The sequence below is a fragment of the Phoxinus phoxinus genome (assembly GCF_949152265.1).
Source record: "Phoxinus phoxinus genome assembly, chromosome: 2".
Taxonomy (NCBI): domain Eukaryota; kingdom Metazoa; phylum Chordata; class Actinopteri; order Cypriniformes; family Leuciscidae; genus Phoxinus; species Phoxinus phoxinus.
The window spans coordinates 8,979,648-9,001,971 of record NC_136877.1 but is presented as its reverse complement, the minus strand read 5'-3'; the positions used below and the strand labels follow the sequence as shown (position 1 = coordinate 9,001,971).

The 22,324-nt window shown below is 38.6% G+C and overlaps 1 protein-coding gene across 2 annotated transcripts in view; it reads left to right on the top strand.

The window, feature by feature from the left end:
• The first annotated feature begins 2,743 nt into the window (after positions 1-2,743).
• kcnip4a (potassium voltage-gated channel interacting protein 4a) overlaps positions 2,744-22,324 on the top strand; it is a 221,404-nt gene continuing 201,823 nt past the window's right edge. Inside the window, exons 1-2 of one of the 2 annotated variants that reach the window (XM_079597622.1) lie at positions 21,782-21,894; positions 22,172-22,323. In XM_079597622.1, coding sequence (XP_079453748.1) covers positions 22,185-22,323 — 139 coding nt within the window. In that variant the 5' untranslated portion in view covers positions 21,782-21,894; positions 22,172-22,184. Of the gene's footprint in view, positions 2,870-21,781; positions 21,895-22,171; position 22,324 lie in introns of those variants that run through there. The other variant, XM_079597624.1, reaches the window with a different exon arrangement.

Here is a 22,324-nt window from a genome sequence, read left to right as displayed (position 1 = left end):
TATTGTGCTTAATGAGAAAACATTGCAGCCTTACAAATATGTCTTGGGGAAGAAATGCAAACTTTCTGTCAGAGATTTTAGTATCTATCAAGTTTGACAGTGGACCTGGGACTCTATGGGTTTCGGCGAAGGCTGGATTAGTTTTGTGCTTGAAGATGTGTTCCAAAAGAAGTTGATATGTTTCCCTGTCAGCCTGCTATTATTTTCATAACGAGTGGTATAATTAATCCGTCATCCTCTGACATAAAAACAAAAGCTTGTGTTTTTGCTTCTTTACTGACAGACAGTGAAGAGTTAAAGGACACAAGTGGGATGAGAGGCCAGACTCGAACCTCAACAAAAAAAATGTGTATAGAAATATCTCAATGTAAAATTAAACTGATTCAGAATATAATAAACATTCTATGGTATTTTTAAGCGCTCACTCTTATAAAAAAGATGTAATGCAGGGTTTCTATAGAACCCTATGTATCTTGACTATTTATATTCATTTCTAGTGATAAATATGTTTACATGCTGTTTATTTAATAAAATCTCATTAAAAATTTATGAAAACAAAATTTATTAAAGCTAAATCCATAAAGTGATCCCTTGATGGAACCTCTAAAAGGTTGGTGTGTGTGTGTGTGTGTGTGTGTGTTTGTTTGTTTGTTTGTTTGTTTGTGTTTAAATCCATAGAAATTGGATTTAATGCATGGTATCATTTTAATTATTCATAGATCACAGATTACCATAAGGCAATGATAACTTTGTTAGGGAAATTATATTTGTGTCAACCTATTGTATATTACTTTTGTAGATTTAAATATTGTATTGTATTGTAACATGTCTGCTGCCAGGGAAAATTATTTGATTTTAATTTTGGTCGTCGTTGTTTTCAATGCCAATTATCACTAGTCAGAGCGTTTGGAGAGCCAGAAAGGTTAAATGAGCGTGTTTGAGTGAAATAACATCTAATGCTAACGGAAAGATTTCATGTCAGCTGCTTGCATCTCGTTCTCATGCACCCTCAATGGCATGTCCACATTAACTCCCATATTCCGCGTACATGCCTCGGTCCTCGGTTACGTAAGCTCATCACTTGATAGCTCAGACATTATCTTCTCAGTCTCCAGGCTACAATCTCTTGTACGCACTCACTATACAGTACAGTCAAATGTGGGATGGAGTCTGCCTGTGAATTACTGCCTTCAGCAAATGGAGCCAAATCCTTCTTTATCCTCTTGTCTGGAAGACATAAAGTTTGTCCGGATGCTTAATTTCTCCTGTGAGGAGTGTTGCCCTCCTACGCGTTCACCAACTCCTCATTTCCTTTCACCGGCACTTCATTATCACAGCTTGGGTCGTAGACATTGATTGCTGATGTTTCATTTATTATGTTAATTTCAGGAAACAGCTTAAAGTGATGAGCTTAAACTGTTTATTCTTCTTTTGATGGAACATTTCTAATATACAAATATTGTTAGATCATTATTACAATAGAATAACTGCACAACATCTTGAGCAAAACTGGTAACATAGTGAAGGTATATTCCAGAGACTGTGAACGCCAGTTATTGCCATTCGAAACGCTGTCAGCAGTGTCAAATCCCATCTGCTGGATTCTGAGCTGTCTTTTTATATTTCTTTTTTTCCCCATTCTCCATGAAACAGTAAATCAAGCTTCAGCGTGGCAGTGTGTTCTCAGTACTGCGAGTTCTGAGTCGCAAGCCTCAAACTGAAAAGGCATAGTGGTACGGTAGGCTATAGCAGTATATCATGCTATAGTAGTATAGGTCAAAATTCTAGTTCAGTGTAAATGTTACTGCTGGATCATACAATATACACCCAGCCAACATTTGTATGTGGCGCCCATATGAAATGGGCTAAAAAAAATGGGCCCCATGTAGGATTGTCAGCGGGTTACATAATAGCCTCATGCTAATTTCCCAGATGAATTTCATGTAAGATTTCACTTGGTTCTAGGTGGGACCCAAGTGGGCAACATGCATAAGGTCCCAGCTTAACCCCACCGACATTTGTATGTGGGGCCCATGTGGGTTTGAAATGGGCTGAAAAATGGGCTCTGTATGGGATTGTCCGCGGGTTCCATAATGGCCCCATGTTAATTGCCCAGATTAATTTCATGTAGGATTGCACTTGTACTAGGTGGGACCCAAGTGGGCAACATGCACAAGACCCATCTCGGTCCCAGCTTGGCACCCCAAAGTATTTGGATTCTGAAAAACCACTGTATGAATTTTATTGCATTAGATAAAAATGAGATGGCAATAAGAGAGCTCACCCCAAAATAAAAATTACCCCATAACTTATTCACCCTCAAATGTAAAAATACAAAATAGAATTGTATTTTTTATGTAATGTAAGGTTATCTCATTTAACCAGAAGAATGAGTCAATAAGTGTAAGTGTAACTGGGACATGAATTTACATTTAATTTATAAAAATAAAAAAAACTGAGGACTTTGCCTCCTCATTCCAGAACAACACTGTCCGCATATATTTAGGCGATGCATTTGATTAATAGCACTTAATTTCACATCTACATGATTTATGTTTTTTTTTTACCAAATAATACCAAAAAAAATCTAAGTAGATATTTTTAAAAAATAGCCCTTTTAAAAAGTTGACTATATATGAAAACAACACTGGCCGCGAGAGCGCGCCTGACCGGTGACGCGCATCCTCACTGCATCAGCTGAAGTTGTTTAACGCTGAACTGAAGCGCAACAGTCACAGTCTGCCCCTCACAAGTGCGCTACACACGGAGACAAAACTGGAAACAAAGACTATTATTACAATGGAGAAGAATCTCGACAGCATCTCCTCCCGAGTGGACTCGTCAAGTTCGTCGAGTGGTAGGACTAAAGGTGCATGAATCATGATTATTCTCTCGCGCACCTTCACATGTTCTCACGCATGTCTCGCATGCTAGTTTGGGAACCTAACGGTCATGTTTGTACTTTTGCCGTTCTTTGAATTTATTATTATTATTACAGCAGCTGGTACAACGAGTTGGGCAATTCAGGCTACCTGTTACTTTACTTTGGCCATAGATTTGAAATGGGCTATTTATTTATTGTCATGACATAGATGAAAGTCGTGATATTGAAGCTTAAGTTCATGCTTTAAGCTGTGTAAGCCTACTTTGTAGTAACTATATGGACTGATATGAGCTGTTGTGTTTCAAACATCAAGGTTTGTTCACTGTCGACTTTTTATAGGTCGTGTTTCAGCATATTTTGGTTTTATAAAACGCTTCCTTTGAAGAAGCCAAGCAGGTGGGATGAAACTCACTGCCTGCGGACTCAATCCCTGACCATGATGCAGAGAATGTCTAAAAAAAACTTTCTCTTCTTACCAAACTACAAACCTTCAAAATGTATAGAACCCTATGGGCTTTGCCATCCAGCAATCACTGTAAATCCAGCTCTAAATTATTTTATATCAAGTCGATTTCGATTATTAATATAATAATAATACCATTTGTCAAAAAAACTGTTATTTTATAAAGTATATACTATAGCCATTTAACAGAGAACCTTTTAGATAAAATCTGCCTTCGTTATATAATTGACTCTTATCATATGCATCCCAACGTGACACAACAGCATTAATAGAACCTATTGTGTGTTGCTGATGGTGGAATGACCTCAAGTGCACTGGTACTTTGTGCAAACCTGGAAAAAGTTTTAATTTCCCATTATCTTGCGTTGTATAAAATGATTATATCCTCACAGATCACTGATTTGTTTGCAATAATAATGGGAGAAAATTTGTAGAAAAGCATGTGATGGTTATCTCTGCAATAACATGATTTGTACTAATGGTTTGTTGTCCAATAGTGACTTTTTATCACTATTATATATTTAGAGTCCATGTGTTCTGTACTAAATGACAAAGTAGCTTATGTAAAGCTTGTTTGTTTAAATGGAAGGAAACAATTTGATTCAGTACACAATTAGGCTACTTACATTTGCTCGTCTACTTCACAAACAAGTTATTCTTAACATAGACAAAGAGAATAATTAGCATTTTCATTGCAAGGAGATGATCTTTAAATCTCGAATCTGCAATGACATTAATGCGTTTGCTCTCCTATAATGGATCTTAACGTTCACGCTTTGAAATTTCCAATTCAGGCAGGTTTATTACCATTAGAGAAATATTATGTTTAGAGTGCTTTCAAGGGTAATGTCATTTAAACTTGTCTTTTAAGGTGAAATTCTTACAGCTGCTACAGATCAATCTTCTGAGAAAAGACACAATTAATGCAGGCATTAAGGTTAACGAGGATGAGGGATAAAAATTAACGTGAACAATTGCCTGATGCCATCAAATGATTTTATCTATATAGTTGTGAATATTTGAGGATTTATTTTAGAATAATATCATGACAAATAATATTTTATACATATTTCTAACTACATCATTGCCCAGTGTGAAAAGTGTGTTAGTTGATTAGGGTAAATTAAGGGTGTTTACTTGAACACGATGTAGCCTACTAAAAAAAAAAAAAAAATCCTTTGCTTTTTTCGCTTGGAGACGACAATGTTGTAAAAACGATCTTCATTCACAAGGAAACACGAAAACTAAAAATGCTGCATTATGCTGCCAGGCCAGTAGTTGGCGATTGTTATTTTGCAAAGTAACACTATGTGCCTATATATGCATATTACACATGTGCATGATGACACGGTTTTTACAAATATGCATGTTTGTTTATAGAGAAAATAACGGTATCGTTTTCAAAAACATGCACTTTGAAACCCGTTTTCAGGCCCCCATAAACGCCATTGTCGTGTAATCGAACAGCCAAGACGCATTAAAGCAGGGCTATGCAGGTTCCGGAATTTCTTCGCTGTATTCTCGCTTTTTGCTCGCAGGTTTCTCTATAGAGCTCCCCCTACAGCTTCGGAATAGATATTTGACAACACTGTCGAAAAACGTGTTGGTAACTCTCAGATACCAGAGGCTAGTAGATCAATGACATCAAAGCAGACGGGCCATTCTTTAAAACCTCTTCTTCATTTGGGTTCGAACAGCGTGAGGGAGCGCAATAATGACAGAATTTTAGCAGATTTCTTTTTGCCGTAAAGCAATTCTTTACATCGCGAGACCTGATATCACGTGATACTTCCTGACGCCGCGGCCTATATATGCATTTTTTCCGCTTACATGCGATAGGGGGGTGCGAAACGACCACCATTCAACCCGAAAAAAAGTTATTTAACCATTCCAATGACTCCGAAGCTGTTCGGTTAAGGTAAAAAACCTGCATAGTTCACCTTTAAAGTTTAACGTTTTTAGTTGAAAACGGTCATGTAAATGGCCCCTTAGATACCTGTAGCTTTTGTAGAAATGTTTTATAAAGCTTTAATTAAATACAAGTATGTACACAAAGGTTATTGTTATCGACTCGCTCTCATGTTTCAATCTTTTTCTGCTGCAATTCTTCTGTGGAACACAAATAGGGGTCTGTGGCCGTATTCACAAAGAATTTTAAGGCTAAAAGTAGCTCCTAACTGGCGAGTTTAGGAGCAACTCCTAAAAATAATGGGCGTGTCACTCCTAACTTTAGGACTCCTAATTTTTTTCACTAAGAGTAATTCATGAAGCATTTTAGCCCTAAAAGTAGCACCTAAGTCTGGGACAGCTTAAAAGAAGTCGAGAGGACTCCTAACTCACTAAGACCTATTCACAAAGGATCTTAAAATCGCCGCGCGACAGTGTGTTGGAGACAGTACACAGAGTTATTACAAAGACACCTTGAGGGAATAGCCTACTGATTGTTGTGGATCTTGTGAGGGATGCAATAACAGCGCCAACTAATCGCAACAACCCAATCAGTGCCGAATTGAAATGTTTGATAACACTTCGCTACCTGGCAACGGGGAAAATGCAATTGTGTAATGCCGACGATCTAGCTATCCCAGCCATCGGTAAGCAGATCCATCCACCAAACCATCAATGCACTCTGTAGACCCCATATTATTTGACAGTTCATAAGTTTTCCTTTGGACATTCGCCAACTCCAAAGAAACAAAGCCAGCTTTATGGATATTGCCGGTGTGCCCGGAGTGGTCGGTGCTATAGACGGATCGACACATATTAAAATAATTGCACCACGTCAGGATGAGGACGTGTTTGTGAATAGAAAGAAAACCCACTCCATCAATACACAGATTGTGTTCGATGCAAACTTTACAATTCTCGATGTTGTATCCCAGTGCCGAATTTTCCTTTTATTATTATTTTTTTTTTCAGCACCAACTGGGCCAGCAGCAGTAACTGATCCTTCGTCCAGTTGGGCTTTCTTTTCCGTTTTGGCGAGTTCATAATCCACCGTCCTTCAACTATTACATTACTTAAATAGGAGCAATATTTCCTTGCTTTAAGTAGTCTATTTAGGCTAATAGGATGTCAATTAACCAAGCAAGTGTTAATGCAAGTGGCGGTTTTCATTACGGTATTAGGCTACCTTGATTTAATTTTATTTAATTCACAACTTTTCTCTCTCTCTCTCTCTCTGCCTTTTTAGAATTACACTTCACTGGGGCCTGCACAAACATGTCATTATATATACATTTCGATTACATTATTATTATTATTATTTTTTGTAGGACACAGACATATTTAGATGTCGTAATTCCATGATTTGGTTGTGTTATGGTTCGCATGATGGCCCTGTCATCTAACAACCAATCATTGCGAGGAAGCTCGTGCATGAGAATTGACGTCATCCATAGCAACGAAGACTCACTCTTAGTTTAGGAGTTGTCATTTTTCCTTACTAAGAGTAGGTCTGAAAGGCGTTGTGAATAACTTTTAAGAGAACACTCCTAGCTAAAATCTTTTAGTGCGATTTAGGAGTACTCCTAGTGGTAAGATAAAATTATTTGTGAATACGGCCCCTGAACATGATAAAAACTATCAATGGATTATTGGTGGAAAAGAGCTGCGTAAAGATTCTTCAAAATATCCCCTTTTGTGTTCTATGGGGAAAAATAACATTCAGATTGGAAATAACATGAGGGTGAGTAAATAATTAAATATATATTTTTTAGGAACTTGATATAAAGGAAAAAAACATGCAAAATGGCTCACATTGATCATGCAGAGAAAGCAAACTGGCACAAATAAAAAGACAGTGCGTGCCAGTATTAGGTAGGCGACGATTTTACTTTGCAAGTAACTTAATTCTCAAACCCACGCTTTGGAAACACTAGCCACTCAGTTGGAAATGTAACTGTTGTGGCTTTGAACAGTGTTAATCTTTAAGTACATATTTACATATAGAAGAGTGTGAGTCTGCGGAGCTGAGCATGTTGAATATTTAAAATCCCGAATGGTAGACGAGACGGAGGAAGTATTTTACATTTGGCATGCTGACTACAACGTATAATGAGCAGACACTTGTTTCCAAATGTTGATGCTTGAAACCGACTATCATTTGTTCACACACTGTGCTTGTTTCATTTGCACTTGGTGAATGACTCCAAAGGTGTGTTTGCTTTAGCATTATTAAATATATTTTGATCGGCTGATGACCTTGTGGCAGAGTACAGCTTTCCTCTGAAGCCAAAGGTCTGGTAGCCTTTTGTACGCGAGTCATTACCTTTATTAATGCATCACTGGCCCTCTCTGTAGAAGTGTTGGCTTACGAATGTCCGTTTCTCAATGCGTCTTTCTCTTTCATTGTCATGCAGTTTTGTGTTGCATAATCAGTGGGTGGTACCAATGACTTGCCAGGTGGACTTTGAAATATGACTTGTGAAGTCTTTATTTTAAAGGCTTAACATTGCCAACCAGCCGTTCATAATCAACATTGTCTCTATACTTTAATAAATTCCTTGAAAAATAATTGTTAAACCAAGTGCAAAGTACGAGACTGAAGCTTTTACCCTTTTTTGTTTGACTAGATTGACAAAGCACCCCAGAATCATCAATGAACATCATTGTACATGAGCATCAATGAAATTACAGTAGGGTGAGACAGCGGGGAATGGGAGCCAAGCTAAACATAACTACAGTTATGGAGGAAAATGATCTTTTAATTGCTCTAGTTGGCAATTAGTTGTGCACCATAAAACAAGAAATTGTCAGGGGGGAATTCAATAAGACATTTAAAACAACACTGTTCGTGTTTTAGCATCTTATTCACCAAAGGAATTAAGAAATGCTCTTTACCATAATTCACACTGCTTGTCTGGATGCGTTCTTGTTTGTAATATTTTCTCTATCATTATCGTTATGTTCTGTCATGAAGAGATGTGTAGTTATTAGAGGAGGAATAGGAATGAGGCGGATATTTTATCTTGGATTATATTAATCTCATGCCTAATCAAGAATAATTCTCGTCTTTAAGTACAGTAAGCAACATGATAACTTTCATACCATATTTTTACATGTTGGCAAAGCAAATGTGCCGATTACTGTTGTGGAAATTATCAATATTCAAAAAACCTGGATGAAGGAGACAAAGTCGTTTCTCAAAAGATTAAACAAAGTATTTTATTTCATGCATGAAATAAGACGTTCCCACACAGACAGCGTCTGATATGAGAAGGCCCATGGCATTCTCACGCAGAGAGCATCTGACATGAGAAGGCGAAGGCTAGTCCCTTTCGCCAATGTTATATACCCTAACACATCCTGTGTAAAAAAAAACCTTTGTTGCAGTCAACCCAGACTTCTTAGCTCATGGTCTCATGTGCTCATGATCTCATGTCCAACATTTTATTTCTATCTAGACAGAACACTTGTCATGTCAGCAATAAGTTTCCTGTTTTTAGCTACAGATCTCGTGTGCTGATCGAAACTGCGCACACACATATTGTCAGCCTTCACATGACTCAGAGAACATTTCGTTCATGAAAGTTTGTCCTAACTTTGAACATTTCTAAAAGCTTGGTTTTATATCTTTAATAATGTGCTTTTTGCTTATATGATTATATTCTTTTTAACTCTTATGAGTAAACAATACATCTTCAACGTTAATAAAAGTTGTACCCATATTTAAGTAAGAGAACTCATTAAAAAGTAAAATTTCCATAACATTACGCACTGAGGTGCCATGCTGAGTTCGTTGCCAAAATTATTTAGGACTGACACAATGCTCATATATGCACATACGTTTTCTATGTAATTTAAAATCTACTACTACAATTTTTTTTTTTTTTTCAGTAATGAACATGAATCTTCCTTTGGGTCACTATTTTCAAAGTACAATCATTTTTATCTCTTTTTTTTAACCATGGCATCGCCTCTTAGAGAGATAAATAATTAATGTCATTATTAGTCTTCATTCTGTTACACAAAGCTTTTCTTCGAAAGCTTTTCTTATTGAATGGAGATGCTGACCACATATGGAGCTTTATGCTCTGTTAGCTGGACAGTCTGTAGTGGTGATGATGAATATACTTTTTGCCCTGAATCTGTCATATGCTGGAGGTGGAGATCTGCTTTGGAAGTTGGTGATATGTCTGAAATTCAGATCGATGGTTGGATATCTGCAGTGTGCACGCTTGCATATGTACAATACACACCAGTTTCACAGATAATTAATTTGCGAATCATCACAAAAAGTGATAACCAGCTAAAAGTACCAGTGTATACTCTCAACTGTTTAACACATTTTTTTTTTACAGAATTTGCTCTAAAAATAAGCATAACCCAAAAGTAAAGCAACCCAGGCTCATTGAAAAATACGACTTTGACTATGAAAAACTCCAAAAGCCAATACACACATTTCCACTGCAGTTTTGCTGCTGAAATGAACACCTAGAGGCAGTATCACCAACAACTTTTATTCTTTTTTTTTACACAAATTATGATTACATGGACAGATTATCGATTAATACATAATTTTATACATGGTTCCTTGCACAATACCTCAAAACGCTTTTTACCAGTACATGGTTTGTAAACTAATACATGTTGACATTTACAATACACAACCAGCTCCATATGCATGGCTTTTCTGACTCAATAAACTTGGTACAGTGATGTGGAGCGCTGTTGCTGTTGTTAACACTGTCAGTTAGGTTTAGTGTAGGGTTTAATGTAGGTGGTATGTTAATTTCAAACATGATACAGCATTAACCGAACATTTTATTTCTGAACTGCCATGACTTGTGTATTAACAACTGTAATAAAATATTCTCGTTTAACATTTCACTTTTAAAATTCAGTGAAACGTGTTACAAGCAATGCATTATCATTTTAGCTAAATTTCTGGGCTATAATGTAAACCCGCATCGTCAATAGAGAAAAAGCCATAACCCTGACTGAGTTGCCATAAGACTGGTTGCCCACTGAAGCAAAGCAGGGTTGAGCCTGGTCATTACCTGGATGGGTGACCTCCTGAGAAAACTAGGTTGCTGCTGAAAAAGGTGTTAGTGAGGCCAGCAGGTCTGTGCTTACCCTATGGTCTGTGTGGGTCCTAACCATGAAAGTGCATATCTATAGCACAAATTGTATTTATCGTGCAATTTATACGCAAAAAAATAGAATTTACATGCAAATGATACGCAGTTTTCATGTGCATATTATACACACTTTATGCTGTGTAATACGCACGTACTCTACACCACTAATCCTATACCCAAGGGGTTTACAGTGCGTATGCACGTACAAATCTTTTTTGCATATAAACTGCATGATAAATACAATTCGTGCTATATATAGATTGGTCATAACGCAACGTGTGGGTCAAAAAAGCACTGTCCTCTGGATGAGATTTTAAGCTGAGGTCCTGACTCTCTGTGGTCGTCATAAATCCCAGAATGTCCTCCGAAAGGGTCCTGGCCAAATTTGTCCATTGGACTCTGTCCATCATCATGGCCTCCTAATCATCCCAATATAAATACTGATTGGCTTCATCACTGTCTCCTCTCCACCAATAAGCTGGTGTGTGGTGGGCATTCTGGCACAATATGGTTGCAGTCACATCATCCAGGGGAATGCTGCACTGCTCCCTTCCATATGTAAAGTGGAAGAACCTAGAAAAGCGTAAATGTAACTTATTATTATAATAAAAAATTACATCACTTATAGCACCTCTGGTGGACGAGTCACTTGAAAAGTGTATGAGCAACGTTGCCAGAATCATGTATTACCAACGAGAAAATAAGTCCTTTCTTGGCCTGGTAATAGGCTGTGTTAAAGAGAAAACAATGCTCCATAAAAATGTAGTACAAGAATCAGATTTGATGACGAAACGCAATATTATAAACGGCACAAACTCAACCTCCAAATCATGGAATTGCCACCTTAAATATACTGTTCATCCACTTCAGACCCTTGGAAAATCAAGGATTAATTGCCACGAGTACTTCCCGTTGGTCTATCGGGTTTTTTCCACCAGGTTTTGTTTGCTGTGAAGCCAACTTGTGTTTTTCCCGTCGGGAGCTAGCGGTGAGCATCTGCCAGGATGGCGTCCTGCCGTCGGAGCGAGGCCAGCCGTGAGCGGCGGAGGGCCGAGAGCCCGCGGCAGAAATAAACTCACTGGGAAGAGCCAACAGAAGGCGTTTGTTTATGAACGCCTGGGGGCAAAAGGAGAACGGACACGCTTTCATGTTTAGAAGCTCCCTCCAGGCATGTTTATGCCACATATTCACAGTGTTGTCTTTGCTTACTCGGGTGTCACACTTCAGCATCCCGTCCGCTGTGGTTTTGAATGAATGTTAAGCTGCCATGAAGGTTAATGTTTTGGGTTGGTCTCGGTTTCATTACTTGCCTTTTCCTTGCGAATTTGACCCCTCAATCGCAAAAACCTTTGGGTGGTATCATAAATTTAATTTATAGTCCCCCAGCTCACATGGACTTTTTTCAGCACTAATTGCCTCAGATGGACATGTCGATATCATCGATCCTTTTACTGGTCATATAACATGTACGTTTTGATGCCTTCATATCTGTCATTCTCACCATCTACAGTTGAAGTTGTATAATTCATAACTGAATAGGCCTAAGATCAAAGATATGACAGAATCTAAAGACAGGCGTGCAAACCGATCCGTCACAGATCAAATGCAGCCACTGATGCAACTCTCTTATCACCTGAATATATTAGAGCATCACTAAAGATTTCTTCCTTTTCTGTCACGATCAGAACAATGTGCCCTCAATCCGCAAGATTTTAAGCCATATAAAGGAAGTTTTATAATCATTTAAGACCATATACTGTGTACACACACAGACACACTAGATAGATATAGTTCTGTAGAAAACAAAAACAAAAGATTTAGAGCCATCAGCATTAACACATAGTGACCTTTTATTAGTCAGAATTGCTTTTGTATTGATTAACCAAGGTAACTATCTCTGCACTCTTCTAGAAGCAGTGTACCTTCCCTACCTGTAATCTCATGAAGTGCCAAATAGTGATTTTTGTATATATCATCACCAATCTGAATAATGAAGTAGAAGCAGATGTGATATTTTATTGGGCTTCGCAAAGCAGTAAAGTGTTTACTCCCGAGTAATTTGAAGCTCATTCTGGTTTTGAATGTACTGATATACAACACTGGCATCTAGTGGCTAAATTTTGAAGCTACAATGCCGAGAGCATTTGTTCATAAAACCTCATTTTATATAGACCAGGGGGAAATTGTAGCACACTAAATTTCCTCAGGTAGAATGAGGACTCTCTTTTACACAGGCTCTTTAAAGTTCTCTCTTTTCTTGAGAAAAAGGAATGTAAACATTTTGACATGCGCACATAAGCAATTCTGGTATTTTTGAATTGAAACTAATATCTATTGTATTAGCGTTGATTAAAATTTAACATGAATGATAGATGTAGATAACATACAAGATTTAATCATGGCTGTAAGTTTTTTTTTTTTTTTTGGGGGGGGGGGGGGATGGGGGGGACTCAAGCAATGGTAGATTGTGATAATAACAGTTCTGTGACTTAAATTCACAGAAGATTGTTCAGCTGAATTTGTATGTGATCTCTCAGGAACATGCTTTATATCATATATTGCAAATGAACAGGAGGGTCAGTTTAATCAATACATTTTTAGTGTCATATATCAAGAGTACCTGTAGGAGTAAGTATTGTTTTACATTGAAACACTAAATCAACGTCACTGAGTGTGTTTTTTGTGTTGTTGAAAAAGGTTGACAATTAGTATGTTGGATGTTATCTCTTGTTACTCAGCAGATTAGCTAAATAATTGATGTGGACAACATCCCCTAACATCGGCTCACAGTCCCCTTCAGGGGAAAGCGGTGGGACGGTGTCTGAGTCTGTGAGCTTAAACTACCATTTGTTGGGTGTAAAACTGAACAATTATGTTTGGTCTATAGTAAGAAGTATTCAAAATAGATGTCAGCAAACCATCACAAATCATAAACGTATCTGTAACAAGCACCAATCACACAATGAGCAACTATTCCTGCAAATGGAGAATATCCATTGTACCTAGTAAACACACTCTATATGAGTGATGACATATTTTTGTAGGCAAACCCCCCTGGTTCTCTCAACAAAAACCCAATTAGATTTTTCTATTGGCTTTGAATTATTTCAGAAAACCAGCTCTGTGACCAACAATAGTTTTCTGATTATCACATGTTTTGTTCATCATGATAATCTTAAAAAAATGAATGCAGCTACAGTATAATACATTTTGAAGGCTAAATACAACTGGCAGAAGTAAAAAGCTAAATGTAAGCTATAAATGAACTATTTCAACATCACCACCAATAAGCTTCAGACAACTCTTTCAGTCTTTTTTTGTTTTTTTAAAGCCATTTTCCCTGAAAGTTTGAGTTATAATAATTTTGCAAAAATACGTCATTCCTGCATCGCTCTATTAGATCATTAATGCAAAGTTCATTTCACTATAAGTCTAAGACTGTTTAAATCTCAAACTTCAACTCAACTCGGCTTATGAAGCGTTTTGCTCCACATTAACACACCATGGCTGAAACAAATGGCTTTGTGCCATTAGCTGGTGTTTTGAAGGGGACCAAGGTTGCAGTTCTCTGTCTAGACCTGCTGAGTCCATAGACAGCAACTGTCAGACTCATGACCACAGTGACTTTGAAAGAGCAGTAGAGGAGGGACTAGAGACCTCCACTGTTCACAGTCATAATGAGTTATGAGAGCTCAGGAAATTAGGGCAACGCTGTGAAGCTCTCTGCAACAACATAAACAACATGAAAACTTTGTAGGCTTGACATATGCCTTCTTGTAGTTTATCTTGTTTTTGATTTAAAAAAATCAAACAAGAGAAGGAAAAATTGCATAAGATATTAAGACTAGGGGTGGGGAAAAAAATCGATATTGCAATATATTGTTGTGCTCTCTGTCGCAATAAATAACCGATACACTAACGCCCAATATTGATATTTTATTACAACACAAAATGATTAATTTACCCATTGTCAGTGTCACTGTCACTACCCAATATCTACCATTCTGTTTGCGGGGGGCGCTGTTCGAGTAAATAGGGGTAAAGTGGCGCAAACAGCGGCCGGTGAAGAACACAGTACACGGTGCGAGTTCGGACACTCGGGAGGTCGTGAGATATTGCACACATTACGAGTCCGTTAAACTGATAATCGTGTCAAAGCAGCTGGTACACGGCACGACTGTCCTGCACAAATTTTATCCCGAGCTGGCGGCAATCACGTGAGCATTCGCGCTAAACACAGAGACCGGAGCTTTCAATGTTGCAGGCAATAGCTTCAGATAGAAAAATGACAGAATGTGTGTGCAAATGATTTGTTGAAAAGCAGAGAACAGTAGCCATTCCGTTCAACATAAAAAACAAGAGAGAGAGAGAGAGAGTGTGTGTGTGTCTGTGTGACAGTGTATGCGCACGCTGTACGCAAAGACCCACCCGCTAGTTTCCACTCTAAAGTGTGGAGACACTTCGGGTTTTACGAGACAGTCGACGGAAAGGCACTGGATAAAGACCAGGAGGCAGTGAGTTATTATGCAAATGCATATTTCTTTGCACAATGTTGGAAATGTTGGCATTAATAAATGCATAAAATTTCCTTATTCCTTCTTTTTCTTTTCAGTCACATATATCGTGATATATCGTTGATGAAATTTCTTCCAATATATTGAATAGCGTAGATATCGCGAATCGTGATAGTATCATATCGTGGACCACATATCGCCACAGAATTGAATCGTGAGGTACCTGTATCATCCCACCCCTAATTAAGACACGTTTTAAGATAATATATCTTATAGCACTTTTTTTTTTCTTACAGACATTTTTCAAATCAACTTATACTTAGTTTGGTTCATGTTTGTATATTACATCATCTTAATTTAGACAACTAAAATGTTACAATTAATTAATATATTTTGATGTTAACATTGACCTATAGATTAATAAATGCTGTAATTGTTAAAATTGTTTAACATGAGATAACATAAAACATCATAGCATAGCAGTGTTGTGGCTCACTAAACAAATTCTCTTTTTCTTTTGAAGTTAATGCAGACAGAATGCGGTTATCTTCTCATTTTCAGATAAACAGGCCCCTTTGGATAAGAGAAATAATTTTCAGTTAAATCCTGTTATTGTTATTAATGGCGCAGGATTTTGGTGTCTGTGAGGACTGGACTAATTAACTCTCTTTTTGAAGATATATGTTTGAAAATGTTGAAGAAAGGTGATCCATGTTTTGCTTTGTGATCGGAGTAATTGCAAATACAGTTTAATACTGTACCAGCTGACTCTATATACATTTCTTGTTATCTTAAGAGTGAATATGTGCCAAATCTTATGTTTTTTTGGCCTGATTTCACACATATATAGCCCTGGACTACTGAATGAAGACTATAATGTAGATAATAGAAACAAACTAAAACAGAAGTGGAGGGAAGTAGTGATGGGATGTATAGAACTAGCAGTGAGTTAAACGGCTGTTGTTTTGTGATTTGATATGTTTAGATGAACACATTCCTCCAGAACTTTGGTTTAGAACTTTAGTGTTTGTTTTCGATCATGTATTACATTTAATTCACTGTATTTTGTAAAACAATTGATCATGTATTTAGATTAGTGCTGTCAAATCGACCTTGATCGATCTTGATTACCGGTAATCACATCTAATCGTTTTTGTTTATATATATTATTAGTTGCAATCGAAATGATTCAACTCCCATTGCAAATCAGGTTTATTGGCAACATTTTCAGACTTTCAGCTGTTTGCAATGAATAAATCAAACACAAGTAATTGAAATAGCTCAACACAACAAATGTTTCAAGTGGTTTCCCCAAATTTAACTGCAAATGCAACTTTTAATGACTGCAGTTTCAAAATTATTCAACCCCTTAATAGAATCCCTCACAACAGCACAAATCTGGAAAAAAGGTGTTAAGCTTCCTGATGCAACTAATCAAGGGCTTCATTAGTTGCAGCAGGTTTGCTTGAGCTAGAACACATAAAATATCTGAACTGGCTAGGTTTGTTGAAAAGTCAAAAGAATGGTCCAAAAATGTGAGAGAATATATCATCACCCTTCACAAACAAGGGACAGAATACAAAAAGATAGCGAATGTACTAAATGTTCCTAGAGACACAGTTGGAAGCATAGTTTGCAAGTTCAAAGTTAAAGGAACAGTGGTTACACTACCTGGATGGGGCAGAAAAAAGGCAGCTATCAACAGCTGCAACCAGATTTCAGAGAAGGCAGGTTCAGAAAAACCCTCGAGTGACTGCAAAAGACCAGCAGCAAGACTTGGTGGCAACAGGCACTGAGGTTTCAGCTGCACAGTAACGCGCAGACTAAACGCATACCAGAACTCCAAAACGTACACCACTTCTGACCCAAAAGCACGAGAAGTTGGCCCAATTTACTCAAAATTATATAAATAAGCCACAGAAGTTTTGGGATTCTGTTCTGTGGAGCGATAACACAAAACTGGACCTTTTCGGCCCTATGGATCAGCGGTATGCCTGCAGCGTGTGGAAGGTAAGATGGACTTATTGAAGTATCAGGACAATGATCCCAAGCAAGCATACCTCAAATTCCACCAAGTTGGTTGCAGAAGAAGTCCTGGAAGAGTCTACAGTGGCCATCTGACTTGAGCCCCATTGGAAATCTCTGGTGGGATTTGAAGAAGGCGGTTGCAGCACGCAAACCCAAGAATATTACTGACCTGGAGGTCATTGCTCATGAGGAATGGGCTAAGATTCATCAGAAACGCTGCCAGAAGCTGTTGTCAGGTTATACATCTTGTTTGCAGCAGGTCAAAACAGTAACACAGTACTAAGTACTAAAGATACTTACCATGAAAGGGTTGAATAATTTTGAGACTGCAGAAGTCATTAAAAGTTGCATTTTCAGGTGAATTTGGGGGAACCACTTCTTTTGCATGTCTAGTTCAACATTGCTAGAACCAGGGCCGTTTCTAGTGTCGCAAAACCCCCACAGAACGCAATTTTCAACCGAGGGGGACCACCACAGCCCCCAAATGGAACGTGATTTCAAGGGGGCCCACAGCAACAACCTGACCCGGTTCCCCGGATATCCCAGCTATGGCCTGACTAGAACATTATAATTTGCTGTCATAAATACATTCATACAGCATTTGCAACTAGGGGCAAACCGAGAACAATCTCAGATCTTTGGCTAACGTTCTGGCAAGGTTCTCTCAAAGTTACTCTCAAACAAATGTTTTCCAGTAATAATGACAAATTGTCTTGTCATTAGTCCTTGTACAGTATATCTAAGCCCTCATGTTTCCCTTGTTACTTTGTCAAGTATTGTTACCTGTAACCACTGTTTGTAAGTCCATGTTTTTGTTTTGAGTTTCATGCCATGCCTTTGTTTTATGTTTGATCTTGTTTTAAATAATATTAAGCTGCACTTGGGTTCTGCACACTTTCCTCCAGTGGACTCCTTGTTACAACTATGTACTGTAAACACTTTCTCCGACAAGCTTATACGTTAAGACCAGTTTTCCTGTTTGTTAAAGGGGGGGGTACAATGGTGTTTCATGTATTCAGAGTTGTTTACAGTGTTAAAGAGATGGATTCTCATGCTAATAATGGCCAAAGTTTGAAAAGTTATTTTGAACGAATAACAGAGAATTTCTGTGCTGAAAATCATACTTCCGGGTTGCAACACGTTTCGGCTGGGTTTTTTCTATTGTAGATCTAATGACGTAGTCCAGAGTGGAACTCCTTATATGAGCATTCCTCTCGGAAAAGCGTGTTCACGCACACGTCGACCAGAGGAGAGAAAGAACGCGCTCATCGACGCGCTACAACCGGAAATCCTCATCAGCAGCGCTAAATAGGAATGGTTGATGTCAAGAATGTCTCCAAAAAAGTGTGTTTTTGGGATGTGAGGGAAAGTTTACCTTGTTCAGCTTCCCAAAGAACCCAGTGCTACTGGAACAGTGGATGCAGTTTGTATTTCCGGGACAGCAAAGGAGTGTGGCAAGTGCGGTTTTGTGTTCTGGTCATTTCAGTGACGAATGTTTTATTAACAAGGCCCAGGTCGTCGCTGGATTTGCAAACCGGTTGCAATTAAAACCTGGCGCGGTCCCAGTGATAAAACACCCCATTCATGTAAGTACAACGGTATCAGATTTATTTCTCCCGCTTGACTCTATACAGTAGCTCCGCCCACGCCCAGAATCAAGGATCAATACTGGTTTCTAACTAAAGAGTAGTGGTGCGTCCTTTAGCTTGCATTTTATATATTTATCTAAATAATATTAAAATGTCAAAAATGCATCATGATACAAACCCAGACTTATATTGTGTTTATTACATTTGTTCACTTTATGTGTTAGTAATATCTGCTATTTAATCAATCGCAATATCAGTCGCAATAGCCGAAAACAGAAACCGCAAAAGCGAGAGGATAATAATGATATTGTAAAGCTTTTACTGGATTTCTCTCTGCAGGCTGATAGATCAATCTCTCTAATGCACCTGTGAATGTGAACCTCCCTGTGTGAACTTAGGTTATTTTGATCTGAGGACGAATTCCTCAGCTGGACTGAAATCCAGCTGATATTCCTGTACACTCTAAATGCTGTCATCGACCGTGTTTATGTTAAAAAATATTGGTCATTCGAAATTGTCATTTTTATTTTCAAATGAAGTATTTCATGACAATCAAACTAATCTGCACCATCTTTGACGAATGTTCGAACGAACTGGCACTCGTTCGTTGAAGTGTGAAGTTAAACATAGACTCGCTTGCTGTCAGGATAATTACTTATGCAAAATATAAATACTTGCATGAATTTGTAATATTTGCAATACAACCATAAGTTGTGCTCCGAGTTAACAAAACACACGCATCTGAGGAAATTTTTGGTAATAATATGTGTTACCGTTATATATAATATATATATATATATATATACAGTGGAGAGAACAAGTATTTGAGCATGTAGAGGTCTGTATCATAGATACTCTTCAACTGTGAGTGACGGAATCTAAAACAAAAATCCAGAAAATCACATTGTATGATTTTTAAATAATTAATTTGCATGATATTTGCAAGTATTTGATCACCTAAAAACCAGTAAGAATTCCGGCTCTCACAGACCTGTTCGTATTTCTTTAAGAGCCCTCCTGTTTTCCACTCATTACCTGTATTAACTGCACCTGTTTGAACTCGTTACCTTTATAAAAGACACCTGTCCACACACTCAAACAGTCTCCAACCTCACAATGGCCAAGACCAGAGAGCTGTGTAAGGACATCAGGGATAAAATTGTAAACCTGCACAAAGCTGGGATGGGCTACAGGACAATAGGTAAGCAGCTTGGTGAGAAGGCAACAACTGTTGGCGCAATTATTAGAAAATGGAAGAAGTTCAAGATGACGGTCAATCTCCCTCGGTCTGGGGCACCATGCAAGATCTCACCTCGTGGGGCATCAATGATTATGAGGAAGGTGAGGGATCAGCCCAGAACTACACGGCAGGACCTGGTCAATGACCCGAAGAGAGCTGGGACCACAGTCTCAAAGAAAACCATTAGTAACACACTACGCCGTCATGGATTACAATCCTGCAGCGCACGCAAGGTCCCCCTGCTCAAGCCAGAGCATGTCCAGGCCCGTCTGAAGTTTGCCAATGACCATCTGGATGATCCAGAGGATGAATGGGAGAAGGTCATGTGGTCTGATGAGACAGAAATAGAGCTTTTTGGTCTAAACTCAACTCGCTGTGTTTGGAGGAAGAAGGGTGAGTGTAACCCCAAGAACACCATCCCAACCGTGAAGCATGGAGGTGGAAACATCATTCTTTGGGGATGCTTTTCTGCAACGGGGACAGGACGACTGCACCGTATTGAGGGGAGGATGGATGGGGCCATGTATCGCGAGATTTTGGCCAACAACTCCTTCCCTCAGTAAGAGCATTGAAGATGGGTAGTGGCTGGGTCTTCCAGCATGACAACGACCCGACACACACAGCCAGGGCAACTAAGGAGTGGCTCCGTAAGAAGCATCTCAAGGTCCTGGAGTGGCCTAGTCAGTCTCCAGACTTGAACCCAATAGAAAATATTTGGAGGGAGCTGAAAGTCCGTATTCCCCAGCGACAGCCCCAAAACCTGAAGGATCTGGAGAAGGTCTGTATGGAGGAGTGGGCCAAAATCCCTGCTGCAGTGTGTGCAAACCTGGTCAAGAACTACAGGAAACGTATGATCTCTGTAATTGCAAACAAAGGTTTCTGTACCAAATATTAAGTTCTGCTTTTCTGATGTATCAAATACTTATGTCATGCAATAAAATGCTAATTAATTACTTAAAAATCATACAATGTGATTTTCTGGATTTTTGTTTTAGATTCCGTCACTCACAGTTGAAGAGTGATACAAATTACTGACTTCTACATGCTTTGTAAGTGGGAAAACCTGCGAAATCGGCAGTGTATCAAATACTTGTTCTCCCCACTATATATGTATATATATATATATATATATATATATATATATACACACACACACATATATATATATATATATATATATATATATATGACTTCAAGTTTCATGAAACAGAAGCTGTGATAGGCTTTTCTTCTCTATTTGGACGCATATCCAAGTGAATTGGGTTCTCGAACAAGACAACATGTAGGACGGGGCTTGATTTTATCCATTGGGAATTGGTTAGATGGTTGGGGTTTTCTATTGTGACAGGTTACCGCGCCCCCGTGCCAATAAACACGTCATCATAGAAGAGAAGAGATTTTGCTGCAAGAGAGAGGGGAAGCTATTTTGATTAAAGAGGCACATGCATAAAAAATAATGATGTGCATAGATAAATAATTTATAAAAAAAACGGCTATATTCCATCATAAAATGTAAATAATTATTATAAAATTGTATAGCATCTGAAACAAAATCATTGCTGACAGGATCAGGTGCGTACAGGGTGCGAGTAGCCTATTCTCGGTATAGTTGTCCCTGTTGATTTGTGTAAATGCAGCATGCTGAGTGATTTTATGGGAGGTTTGGTTGGGGGGTTCTAAATGTTGCTAAATATGGCAGCAGAGCAGCAGGGGAATCTGTCTGTGATCCAACACTTCATTATTGGCTCTGTTTGTGTGTGCATGTGTGACAGTGAGGGCAGAGAATGACAACTTATGTGTGTGTGTGTGTTCCTCAACAGAAACGCATACCTCCCATGGGTCCTGTGAGTAAAACATCCGTCATTTGCATGAATGATCATGCCGCTCTCTGATTGGCTGCTCTCAGATGATGTCTTGCTGTCCCCTATAGTGAGAGAGGGGCGGATAAAGGCTTGAGCCCACCAGCAGACAGTCTGATCACCTCCCCTCTTTTCTCACACGAAATAAGAGAAAGAGTTCAGTCGCGTGAAACCTGAGCATCTTTGTGTTTCTGTGAAGCCGGTGAAGGTTCAGCAGCTCCTCTAAGCCCACAAGGTAAGAAAATACTCTCACTGGAGGAGAGAGTGCAAGACTCTTTTGTGGGTTAAATTTTGCTGCTTCATTTAAAGCAGAATGAAGTAGTTCAGTTTCAAAGTACTGTAGAACAGGAGCTTTTTGCCTCGTGTACCTGTAGTTTGATGTATTCTTGTGTAGATGTCAAGTTCATCTGTTGCTAAACTCCTAATAGTTTAAAAGAAAGTATAAACTCTTATGAAGAAACAATGTAGGATCCACTGGCATCATTTTAACAGAAGCTACCGGATTTGAATAGTTGTAGTGTGACCATGTCCACCCCGGTCAAGAGGACTCAGTGGGACGAAGACCTGTCTCAGTTTCGCAAGGATCACGGCCTTTCCAAGGAAGTGCTGCTCAACTGCTCTCTGTTCAGACGGATCATCTCTTGGGCTTCCCCCAACAAAAAAGG